The sequence below is a fragment of the Pseudorasbora parva genome, chromosome 7, assembly GCF_024679245.1.
Source record: "Pseudorasbora parva isolate DD20220531a chromosome 7, ASM2467924v1, whole genome shotgun sequence".
Taxonomy (NCBI): Eukaryota; Metazoa; Chordata; class Actinopteri; order Cypriniformes; family Gobionidae; genus Pseudorasbora; species Pseudorasbora parva.
In genome coordinates, this window is record NC_090178.1 from 50,585,053 (window position 1) to 50,598,415 (window position 13,363).

Here is a 13,363-nt window from a genome sequence, read left to right on the forward strand (position 1 = left end):
ATCTGCTGCTAACATCTTGGTGCCAGACACCACAGCACACCTTCAGGGGTCTAGAGGAGTCCACGCTTTGACGGGTCAGCAAAAAAGGGACCAACACAATATTAGGAAGGTGGTCATAATATTATGCCAGATCGGTGTGTGTGTGCGTATATATATGTTGTTAAAATATAGCAAACATAAAATTGATAAAATGGCTTGGTTAAGACTTGGGTAGAACAAAATTATTAATGAGCCAAATACCAAAACTGTTTCCTAAAACCAGGAACATGACAAGAGTAAAGATTCAGATTGACCAACACCACCATCCAATTAGAGCAGCTATCCACCATGGACACGTTTCAGGTGTGCTGGTTCACTAATAAACATGAGTCAAGCGAGAGGCGTCACCTGTGTGTTTTCATGTGCTTCCTGCAGTTGGGGGAGGATTTGAAGGTTTTCTGGCAGTAGGGACACATGTAGGGCCGTATGTCGCTGTGTGTGGTCATGTGGCGTCTCAGGCTGCCGCTGGTGGTGAATGTGGTGTCACACAGCAGGCATTTGAAGGCTTTGAGGCCAGAGTGTGTCCGGATATGAGCTTTCAGCACACCAGACGAAGCAAAGCCCTTACTGCACTGCAAGCACTTATACGGCCGCTCACCCGTGTGTGACCTACAAACAGACAAAACTCCCAAATCAGCCATCACTTTGATCAACCACAATTTCATGTTTTAATTTTAAAGGTGAAGTATGTAGTTTCTGCGACACTAGTGGAATCTAGCGAAATAACAAAAATATTTAGCAAATTATTCATACATGTAACGCACCTATAGCCACTCCCCAAACTCTCAAATACCAGTCTGATACAGTAGCCACACCCCAAACTCTCAGTCTGCTACAGTAGCCACTCCCCAAACTCTCCTCCTGCTACAGTAGCCACACCCCAAACTCTCAGTCTGCTACAGTAGCCACTCCCCAAACTCTCAGTCTGCTACAGTAGCCACACCCCAAACTCTCAGTCTGCTACAGTAGCCACACCCCAAACTCTCAGTCTGCTACAGTAGCCACACCCCAAACTCTCAGTCTGCTACAGTAGCCACACCCCAAACTCTCAGTCTGCTACAGTAGCCACACCCCAAACTCTCAGTCTGCTACAGTAGCCACACCCCAAACTCACAGTCTGCTACAGTAGCCACTCCCCAAACTCTCAGCCTACTACAGTAGCCACACCCCAAACTCTCAGTCTGCTACAGTAGCCACTCCCCAAACTCTCAGCCTACTACAGTAGCTACACCCCAAACTCTCAGTCTGCTACAGTAGCCACTCCCCAAACTCTCAGCCTACTACAGTAGACACACCCCAAACTCTCAGTCTGTTACAGTAGCTACACCCCAAACTCACAGTCTGCTACAGTAGCCACTCCCCAAACTCTCAGCCTACTACAGTAGCCACACCCCAAACTCTCAGTCTGCTACAGTAGCCACTCCCCAAACTCTCAGCCTACTACAGTAGCTACACCCCAAACTCTCAGCCTGCTACAGTAGCCACTCCCCAAACTCTCAGCCTACTACAGTAGCCACACCCCAAACTCTCAGTCTGCTACAGTAGCCACTCCCCAAACTCTCAGTCTGCTACAGTAGCCACTCCCCAAACTCTCAGCCTACTACAGTAGCCACTCCCCAAACTCTCCTCCTGCTACAGTAGCCACTCCCCAAACTCTCCTCCTGCTACAGTAGCCACTCCCCAAACTCTCCTCCTGCTACAGTAGCCACTCCCCAAACTCTCCTCCTGCTACAGTAGCCACTCCCCAAACTCTCCTCCTGCTACAGTAGCCACTCCCCAAACTCTCCTCCTGCTACAGTAGCCACACCCCAAACTCTCCTCCTGCTACAGTAGCCACACCCCAAACTCTCAGCCTACTACAGTAGCCACTCCCCAAACTCTCAGCCTGCTACAGTAGCCACACCCCAAACTCTCAGCCTACTACAGTAGCCACTCCCCAAACTCTCAAATACCAGTCTGATACAGTAGCCACACCCCAAACTCTCAGCCTGCTACAGTAGCCACACCCCAAACTCTCACCCTACTACAGTAGCCACACCCCAAAATCTCAGTCTGCTACAGTAGCCACTCCCCAAACTCTCAAATACCAGTCTGATACAGTAGCCACACCCCAAACTCTCCTCCTGTTACAGTAGCCACACCCCAAACTCTCCTCCTGCTACAGTAGCCACACCCCAAACTCTCCTCCTGCTACAGTAGCCACGCCCCAAACTCTCCTCCTGCTACAGTAGCCACTCCCCAAACTCTCCTCCTGCTACAGTAGCCACACCCCAAACTCTCCTCCTGCTACAGTAGCCACTCCCCAAACTCTCAGCCTACTACAGTAGCCACTCCCCAAACTCTCAGCCTGCTACAGTAGCCACACCCCAAACTCTCAGCCTACTACAGTAGCCACTCCCCAAACTCTCAGCCTGCTACAGTAGCCACACCCCAAACTCTCAGCCTACTACAGTAGCCACACCCCAAACTCTCAGTCTGCTACAGTAGCCACTCCCCAAACTCTCAAATACCAGTCTGATACAGTAGCCACACCCCAAACTCTCCTCCTGTTACAGTAGCCACACCCCAAACTCTCCTCCTGCTACAGTAGCCACACCCCAAACTCTCAGTCTGCTACAGTAGCCACGCCCCAAACTCTCAGTCTGCTACAGTAGCCACACCCCAAACTCTCAATCTGCTACAGTAGCCACTCCCCAAACTCTCAGTCTGCTACAGTAGCCACGCCCGTAACTCTCAGTCTGCTACAGTAGCCACGCCCCAAACTCTCAGTCTGCTAGAGTAGCCACGCCCCAAACTCTCAGTCTGCTACAGTAGCCACTCCCCAAACTCTCAGTCTGCTACAGTAGCCACTCCCCAAACTCTCAATCTGCTACAGTAGCCACTCCCCAAACTCTCAGTCTGCTACAGTAACCACTCCCCAAACTCTCAGTCTGCTACAGTAGCCACGCCCCAAACTCTCAGTCTGCTACAGTAGCCACTCCCCAAACTCTCAGCCTGCTACAGTAGCCACTCCCCAAACTCTCAGTCTGTTACAGTAGCCACGCCCCAAACTCTCAGTCTGCTACAGTAGCCACTCCCCAAACTCTCAGCCTGCTACAGTAGCCACTCCCCAAACTCTCAGTCTGTTACAGTAGCCACGCCCCAAACTCTCAGTCTGCTACAGTAGCCACTCCCCAAACTCTCAGCCTGCTACAGTAGCCATGCCCCAAACTCTCAGTCTGCTACAGTAGCCACTCCCCAAACTCTCAGCCTGCTACAGTAGCCACGCCCCAAACTCTCAGTCTGCTACAGTAGCCACACCCCAAACTCTCAGTCTGCTACAGTAGCCACTCCCCAAACTCTCAGTCTGCTACAGTAGCCACTCCCCAAACTCTCAGCCTGCTACAGTAGCCACGCCCCAAACTCTCAGTCTGCTACAGTAGCCACTCCCCAAACTCTCAGCCTGCTACAGTAGCCACTCCCCAAACTCTCAGCCTGATACAGTAGCCACGCCCCAAACTCTCAGTCTGCTACAGTAGCCACTCCCCAAACTCTCAGCCTGCTACAGTAGCCATGCCCCAAACTCTCAGTCTGCTACAGTAGCCACTCCCCAAACTCTCAGCCTGCTACAGTAGCCACGCCCCAAACTCTCAGTCTGCTACAGTAGCCACACCCCAAACTCTCAGTCTGCTACAGTAGCCACTCCCCAAACTCTCAGTCTGCTACAGTAGCCACTCCCCAAACTCTCAGCCTGCTACAGTAGCCACGCCCCAAACTCTCAGTCTGCTACAGTAGCCACTCCCCAAACTCTCAGCCTGCTACAGTAGCCACTCCCCAAACTCTCAGTCTGCTACAGTAGCCACTCCCCAAACTCTCAGTCTGCTACAGTAGCCACTCCCCAAACTCTCAGTCTGCTACAGTAGCCACTCCCCAAACTCTCAGTCTGCTACAGTAGCCACGCCCCAAACTCTCAGTCTGCTACAGTAGCCACTCCCCAAACTCTCAGTCTGCTACAGTAGCCACTCCCCAAACTCTGTCTGCTACAGTAGCCACTCCCCAAACTCTCAGTCTGCTACAGTAGCCACTCCCCAAACTCTCAGTCTGCTACAGTAGCCAGTCCCCAATCTCTCAGCCTGCTACAGTAGCCACTCCCCAAACTCTCAGCCTGATACAGTAGCCACGCCCCAAACTCTCAGCCTGCTACAGTAACCACTCCCCAAACTCTCAGCCTGATACAGTAGCCACACCCCAAACTCTCAGTCTGCTACAGTAGCCACTCCCCAAACTCTCAGCCTGATACAGTAGCCAGTCCCCAATCTCTCAGCCTGCTACAGTAGCCACTCCCCAAACTCTCAGCCTGATACAGTAGCCACGCCCCAAACTCTCAGCCTGCTACAGTAACCACTCCCCAAACTCTCAGCCTGATACAGTAGCCACACCCCAAACTCTCAGCCTGCTACAGTAACCACTCCCCAAACTCTCAGCCTGATACAGTAGCCACACCCCAAACTCTCAGTCTGATACAGTAGCCACTCCCCAAACTCTCAGTCTGCTACAGTAGCCACTCCCCAAACTCTCAGTCTGCTACAGTAGCCACGCCCCAAACTCTCAGTCTGCTACAGTAGCCACTCCCCAAACTCTCAGTCTGCTACAGTAGCCACTCCCCAAACTCTCAGTCTGCTACAGTAGCCACTCCCCAAACTCTCAGTCTGCTACAGTAGCCACTCCCCAAACTCTCAGTCTGCTACAGTAGCCAGTCCCCAATCTCTCAGCCTGCTACAGTAGCCACTCCCCAAACTCTCAGCCTGATACAGTAGCCACGCCCCAAACTCTCAGCCTGCTACAGTAACCACTCCCCAAACTCTCAGCCTGATACAGTAGCCACACCCCAAACTCTCAGTCTGCTACAGTAGCCACTCCCCAAACTCTCAGTCTGCTACAGTAGCCAGTCCCCAATCTCTCAGCCTGCTACAGTAGCCACTCCCCAAACTCTCAGCCTGATACAGTAGCCACGCCCCAAACTCTCAGCCTGCTACAGTAACCACTCCCCAAACTCTCAGCCTGATACAGTAGCCACACCCCAAACTCTCAGCCTGCTACAGTAACCACTCCCCAAACTCTCAGCCTGATAAAGTAGCCACACCCCAAACTCTCAGTCTGCTACAGTAGCCACTCCCCAAACTCTCAGCCTGATACAGTAGCCACGCCCCAAACTCTCAGTCTGCTACAGTAGCCACTCCCCAAACTCTCAGTCTGCTACAGTAGCCACTCCCCAAACTCTCAGCCTGATACAGTAGCCACGCCCCAAACTCTCAGTCTGCTACAGTAGCCACTCCCCAAACTCTCAGTCTGCTACAGTAGCCACTCCCCAAACTCTCAGCCTGATACAGTATTACAATTAGGCCTAGAATTTCCTTCACTGTTCTGTTTGATCTGGTTACGGCCTTACTTTGAATTAGTCTATAGTTGTAAATAAAATGTTTTTTTTATTATTTCAGTTTTACATAATGATTTAATTTCTATTGGCTATATTTATTAGTGGCCTACACAATTACCATCGCATACCTGTTGGTAATAGATATGTGCGAAGGACAAAGGATAACCAAATCCAAAAATCTCAAAAATATATTGGCAATATGACTATATGAATCATATATGTCTATATGAACCATTCATGTTTAGAAAGGAATGCTCAAATTCAGAGGAACAGTTCATGTTCAGAAGCAAAATTAATGTTGAAGAACTGTTAATAATTAAGATAGAGAAGATTGGATCAGTTTTTTTTGTTCTTTTTTTTTTTTTGAATACTTGATGTGGCCCAGCCTGACCCAGAGTCTACCTCCAGCGGCCCCATGTAAATTGAGTTTGAGACCCCTGTTATAAACACTTAGTTTAAGGTTTTATAGCTTGTTTGCTATACACATAAAAGCTTTTAGACATTGCTCTGTTTTTTGTTAAAAGTCAAAAATAACAAGGAGACACAATACAAAGTCAATGGAGAGCGTTGGTTGTTTTGTCTCTATTATCTCTCTGTCTCTATTAGAAGTAAATGAATAATGAACTAGGCTAGGAAATGTATTTTAACATAAAAAAATCTTCAAATTTAAGTTAATCTTGAAATATCTGAATCGGTATAACTGCTGAGTTTTTTCAAAAACATGGTAAAAAAATGTTTCAGAGTTTTTTGTCCTCCACAGAACTCCACAGTCGTTATAGACCTGTCATTGTTTTAGATAATCCGCATGTTCTTAACAGTGCATAACGTGGACCTGATGTGCTGCTTGAGGTGACTGGACTTCTTGTAGGCTTTGCTGCAGAATCCGCACTTGTAGGGTCTATCATTCTCCACGATGTCCAGATACTGCTGCAGGGCGGCCCGTGAGCTCTGGTTCTGCAGGAGTCCTGCGGGACACGGACAACAACACATAATAATGATAATAATAATAATAATAATAATAATAATAATAATAATAATAATAATAATAATAATAATAATAATAAATCAGATCAATGACACTTCAGTGCCCTAACCTCCACAGGACGGCTCAGACTGTCTTTAACTCTTTCCCCGCCATATATTTCTGCTATTTATGAGAAAACGCTTCCCAGCCAAAAACTGAATTTTCCACTGTTAGACGCCAGGGGGCGCTTATTACGCATCTTCTGAATAAGAACTGAATCTCCTGATCAAAACTAGAGGTGGGCGATACCATGTATTTTGTTTTCAATACGATACCGATACTGTCAAGGCCAGTATTACTGATATCATAACCGATACTGGCCAGTATTACCGATATCATAACCGATACTTTCAAGGCCAGTATTACTGATATCATTACTGATACTGGCCAGTATTACTGATATCATTACCGATACTTTCAAGGCCAGTATTACTGATATCATTACCGATAATTTCAAGACTAGTATTACTGATATCATTACCGATACTGGCCAGTATTACTGATATCATTACCGATACTTTCAAGGTCAGTATTACTGATATCATTACCGATACTGGCCAGTATTACCGATATCATTACCGATACTGGCCAGTATTACTGATATCATTACCGATACTGGCCAGTATTACCGATATCATTACCGATACTGGCCAGTATTACCGATATCATAACTGATACTTTCAAGACCAGTATTACTGATATCATTACCGATAATTTCAAGGCCAGTATTACTGATATCATTACCGATACTGTCAAGGCCAGTATTACTGATATCATTACCGATACTGGCCAGTATTACCGATATCATTACCGATACTGGCCAGTATTGCCGATATCATAACCGATACTTTCAAGGCCAGTATTACTGATATCATTACCGATACTGGCCAGTATTACCGATATCATAACCGATACTTTCAAGGCCAGTATTACTGATATCATTACTGATACTGGCCAGTATTATTGATATCATTACCGATACTGGCCAGTATTACTGATATCATTAACGATACTTTCAAGGCCAGTATTACTGATATCATTACCGATAATTTCAAGGCCAGTATTACTGATATCATTACCGATACTGGCCAGTATTACTGATATCATTACTGATACTTTCAAGGCCAGTATTACTGATATCATTACCGATACTGGCCAGTATTACCGATATCATTACCGATACTGGCCAGTATTACTGATATCATTACCGATACTGGCCAGTATTACCGATATCATTACCGATACTGGCCAGTATTTACGATATCATTACCGATACTTTCAAGACCAGTATTACTGATATCATTACCGATAATTTCAAGGCCAGTATTACTGATATCATTACCGATACTGTCAAGGCCAGTATTACTGATATCATTACCGATACTGGCCAGTATTACCGATATCATTACCGATACTTTCAAGACCAGTATTACTGATATCATTACCGATAATTTCAAGGCCAGTATTACTGATATCATTACCGATACTGGCCAGTATTACCGATATCATTACCGATACTGGCCAGTATTACCGATATCATTACCGATACTTTCAAGACCAGTATTACTGATATCATTACCGATAATGTCAAGGCCAGTATTACTGATATCATTACCGATAATGTCAAGGCCAGTATTACTGATATCATTACCGATACTGTCAAGGCCAGTCTTACTTATATCATTACCGATACTGGCCAGTATTACGGATATCATTACCGATACTTTCAAGGCCAGTATTACTGATATCATTACCGATAATTTCAAGGCCAGTATTACTGATATCATTACCGATACTTTCAAGGCCAGTATTACCGATATCATTACCGATACTTTCAAGGCCAGTATTACTGATATCATTACTGATACTGGCCAGTATTACCGATATCATTACCGATACTTTCAAGGCCAGTCTTACTGATATCATTACCGATACTGGCCAGTATTACGGATATCATTACCGATACTTTCAAGGCCAGTATTACCGATATCATTACCGATACTTTCAAGGCCGGTATTACTGATATCATTACCGATACTTTCAAGGCCAGTATTACTGATATCATTACCGATACTGGCCAGTATTGCCGATATCATAACCGATACTTTCAAGGCCAGTATTACCGATATCATTACCGATACTTTCAAGGCCAGTATTACCGATATCATTACCGATACTTTCAAGGCCGGTATTACTGATATCATTACCGATACTTTCAAGGCCAGTATTACTGATATCATTACCGATACTTTCAAGGCCAGTATTACTGATATCATTACCGATTCTTTCAAGGCCAGTATTACTGGTAGGAAAACAAGGAAAATATCTATGTCGTTTTACTTATATAGTAAATGCATCTTGATTTAAGAATTGTTAGCTATTTAGACTAGAAACAAAACAAAATAACTGAGTAAGAAGAGCATTTTTTGCAATGTAGAACAGAAGTGTTTATCATGGTCAAAGTAGAAATAAATCGTTTATATCAGTGTCAAGGATGACTGAACATATTCACTTGGCACAGATCAGTGTATTTCTGAGCCTGATTTAGACTGACTCCAGGGATAATTCTGGACTCTCGGGTTATTTACCCATGTCTGTGATGAGGATGGGCTCTTGGAGCGGTATATCAGGCAGGGGCAGATTGCTGCGGGACACACGTGTTTTGTGAGGTTTGCGAGGGTACTTGTGCTTCTTAAGGTGGATGCTCTTGAAGTGAGACGTGATGTGAGTTTTCCTGTGGCCTGATGTTCTGAAGAACTTCTCGCAGTGAGGACAGGGGAACGGCCGGACACCTGAGGAAAGGCAGATGAGACACAATGTGCAGATTTATTCCTTCACCCGATTTCATATTCTGATCTGGCAGCTGTTGAAGAAGTGTAAGCTTTGCTTTGTTAAGCCAATTTTCCCTCATTACACTGCAAACAATACTCTTCTTCCTCAGTCATTTTGTCTTGTTTCCAATATCTAACAATTCTTAAATCAAGATGCATTTACTAGATCAGTAAAACGACATGAGATATTTTTTCTTTTCTTGTTGAAAATTAAATCTAAATGAAGAGAGTTTTTGCTTAAAACAGGCAAAATGATCTGCCAATGGGGTGAGAAAAATAATCTTATTTCTGATTGAAATCTTGTTTCTTGTTTCCGTCCCAAACAGAAATAAGATTATTTTTCTCACCCCATTGGCAGATCATTTTGCCTGTTTTAAGCAAAAACTCATTTCATCTTGATTCTATTTGATTTTATATCTAGTAAATGCATCTTGATTTAAGAATATTTAGATATTTGGACTGGAAAGAATACTAAATAAGAAGAGCATTTTTGCAGTGTAAAGAGCCCATATTATGTCTTGCTGTTGTCTCTGGATCTACTAGAGCAGGTTTTCCCGCTTGAATGTTGATTATTTCCTCATATTCTCCATTGTTGCGGCTCCTCTCTTCCCAGTCTGTCAGTAACTCTGTTTAGTTCCTGAAGCCCCTCCTTCTGAAAAGCACACTGTGCTCTGATTGGTCAGCTGGAGCAGAGTGTTGTGATTGGTGTTTGGGAAATGCCCCACCCCTTACCATAACCGGCAGTTTCAACACACGCGTAACTCAACCAGCCCCCACACCGTTATGCTGCCCAATAATTATTATAATGAGGAATGGACAGTGTGTGTGTGTGTGTGTGTGTCAGAGGGAGTGTGTGTATCAGTTAATATTGTGTGTGTGTGTGTGTGTGTGTGTGTGTCAGAGGAAGTGTGTGTGTGTGTGTGTGTGTTTATGTGTGTGTCAGTCAGTAGAGTGTGTGTGTGTGTGTCAGTCAGTAGTGTGTGTGTGTGTGTGTGTGTGTGTGTGTAAGTCAGTCAGTAGTGTGAGTGTGTTTGTCAGTCAGTAGTGTGTGTGTGTGTTTGTGTGTGTGTGTCAGAGGGATCGTGTGTGTGGGTGTCAGTCAGTAGTGTGTGTCTGTGTCAGAGGGAGTGTATGTGTGTGTGTCAGTCAGTAGTGTGTGTCAGTCAGTAGTGTGTGTGTTACTCACTAGTGTGGGTGTGTGTGTCAGAGGGAGTGTGTGTGTGTCAGTCAGTAGTGTGTGTGTTACTCACTAGTGTGTGTGTGTGTGTCAGAGGGAGTGTGTGTGTGTCAGTCAGTAGTGTGTGTGTGTGTGTCGGAGGGAGTGCGTGTGTTTCCTCACCAGTGTGCAGGCGCTGATGGACCTTCATGCTGCCTGATGTGGAGAAGCACTTCATGCAGTGCGGACACTCGAAGGCTTTAACGCCACTGTGGATCTTCATGTGTGCGGTCAGCGTGCTCTTGACCGCGAAGGCTCGGAAGCACTGCTTGCACTTATAAGGCTTCTCATGAGTGTGAATGCGGATGTGCCGCACCAGATCGCTCGGCTTCTTGAACTCTTTGGAGCAGTACGGACAGCCATGCCACCTCACGCCGTTCTCCTGCCGGATGGTGCCTGAGCGCGCGCACACACACACACACACACACACACACACACACACACACACACACACACACACACACACACACACAAACACACACAAACACACACACACACACACACACACACCTTTCATTTTTGGGTGAACTATCGCTTTAAGAAACTTTAAAGCTGTCACAAATCTGCTTCAAATTGACTTAATGAATTGCTAATTAAAACACTGAAATAAAAATGTAAAGGGTGTACATAAAATCATGAATATTAATAATTGGAAATCATGTTTTAATTAAAAAAATTGTTTTTTTAATCTATTATAACTTTTATGTGTGTTTGGTTGTTTGGCTGTTTCCTTATAGAGGTCCAGAAATTCGTGTCGTTTTTTATAGTAATTATATGATGTCATTACGTTGTCTAGCTCCAGCCAATCGCTGCTGATCGTGATTTCGAGAGTCGATGCGTCTGCCCTCTTTAGTGAACACAGTAATCTCAGATAACTTAATCCAGATATTATAATCAAATCCGCAAACTAGTTTCAAGAACAAAATTAGCCAGAGATCAGCTATCCTGATTGGAAGATGTGGGATCGGTATTAAGAGCGGTGTGAAGAATAGACCCCAGGCCTGTAAAGCATACCTAGCATCTGCGGAGGCTTTTTGATGATGCTTCTCTTCTCCTTCTTGACGACGGTGTCAGTCATGAGTATTTTGGAGGGTGTCGGTCCATCTCCGGCTGAATTCTGTCCGACCACGTCCGTCTGAAGCTTCTCTGATCCGGCCGGAGCATCCGGCTGAACTGGGATCTCAGTCAGGCCGCTGTTCTCCAAAGCTTGCTGGGAAAACATCACAAGGGCTCATCAGCTGCACCTCTACATTTCTTTATATTACGTCCTGAGGAACGAGTGATTTCAGCCCCATGTCTTCCTTAGAGGGTTAGTTCACCCAAAAATGAAATGTCATTAAAGGGTTACTTCAGCGATTAGCATATGGCTTTGTATCAGTAGAAACCCTGGAGTATATTCAAATGACTTTCGGTTTTTCAAACTGAAAGCGCGCCAGACTGACCATGCGCTGTGAATGACCGCCGCGAGCGCGTTCACCTCAACTCTCATCACGAGCTCGTCCATGACTGTCAGTGTAATCTGCCTCCTGCTGCGTTTGTGCTGACACTCCCTCAGCGGCGCAATCACAGTATATTGAACACACACGTTGAGTTTTTAATTGTAGTGTCTGTTCTCTAACTGAACGGATTTTATGAAGATGAACGCGGAGGGAAAGTGATCAGTGATTCAGTAGCGGTGGCTGTGGGAGTGGCCTCACAGGGCAGCAAAGCATTCTGGGAATTGTAGTCTTTCATCAGTCTAGAAAGCACCAAATTCAAAAATAATTTCACATTTCTACTACATTAATAACCCAGTTTAAATACAGATTCATATTCCCAGCGCTGAAGTGCCCCTTTAACTCCTAATCCCTAAACTCCCTAATGTCGCTCCACACCCGTAAGACCTCCGTTCATCTTCACACACAGTTTAAGATATTTTATATTTAGTCCGAGAGCGTATGTAAGTGTATGCACACTATACTGTCCATGTCCAGAAAGGGAATAAAAACATCATCACAGTAGTCCATATGAGACATCAGTGGGTTAATAAGTGTGCATACACTTGCATACGCTCTCGGACTAAATATAAAATATCTTAAACTGTGTGTGAAGATGAACGGAGGTCTTACGGGTGTGGAGCGACATTAGGGAGACGAGTTAATGACAGACATTTCATTTCTGGCTGAACTAACCCTTTAGGACTGGGATTGGGGGACATTTCTGCATATGAATCATTGGAACTCTTTTGAAAACGTTTACTACCAACAGTGAAAAAGTGTTGATTACAGCATTTAATTTAGACTTCTGTTGCATAAAAGGTTTCAGTGTACTCTCCCCAATGCTTTTATCATAACTGTGTGTTAACCAATGTACATTAAAGACTCACTGCACAGTGTGTAGACAGCATCGATTATCAGGCCAGAGTCTTTCATCTACAGCCGCTCAAATGGCTCTTGAGCGCTTCTTTTAGGGTGCGTCTCAATCGGCTCAGGTCACTCGTCAGAGCACTGACCACTATGCTGCCTTCCCAAATTGTGCAACTCACCACGCATCATGTCATGAAATTTATCATAATCGCATTACAAAAAATAATGTCAGAAAGATGTCAGTTCTGCTCTGGTTCATAAATACAGATGCTGGTCATATAATTAGAAGACTATCAAAAAAATCATTTATTTCACTAATTCTATTCAAAAAGTGAAAGTTGTACATTATATCGATTCATTACACACAGACTGATGTATTTCATGATATATTTCAAATGTTTATTTCTTTTAATTTTGATGATTATAACTGACAACTAAGGAAAATCCCAAATTCAGTATCTCAGAATATTACTTAAGAGCAATACAAAGAAA

The 13,363-nt window shown here is 44.8% G+C and overlaps 1 protein-coding gene across 2 annotated transcripts in view; it reads right to left on the reverse strand.

The window, feature by feature from the left end:
• Nucleotides 1–13,363, reverse strand: part of LOC137083453 (zinc finger protein 236-like) — a 77,262-nt gene that overhangs the window by 20,265 nt on the left and 43,634 nt on the right. For both annotated transcript variants that reach the window (XM_067449404.1, XM_067449405.1), the window contains exons 9-13: nucleotides 11,541–11,736; nucleotides 10,650–10,922; nucleotides 9,068–9,271; nucleotides 6,288–6,420; nucleotides 388–648 (exon numbers count right to left, since the gene is read on the reverse strand). In XM_067449404.1, the coding sequence (XP_067305505.1) occupies nucleotides 388–648; nucleotides 6,288–6,420; nucleotides 9,068–9,271; nucleotides 10,650–10,922; nucleotides 11,541–11,736 (1,067 nt within the window). The remainder of the gene's footprint in view (nucleotides 1–387; nucleotides 649–6,287; nucleotides 6,421–9,067; nucleotides 9,272–10,649; nucleotides 10,923–11,540; nucleotides 11,737–13,363) is intronic.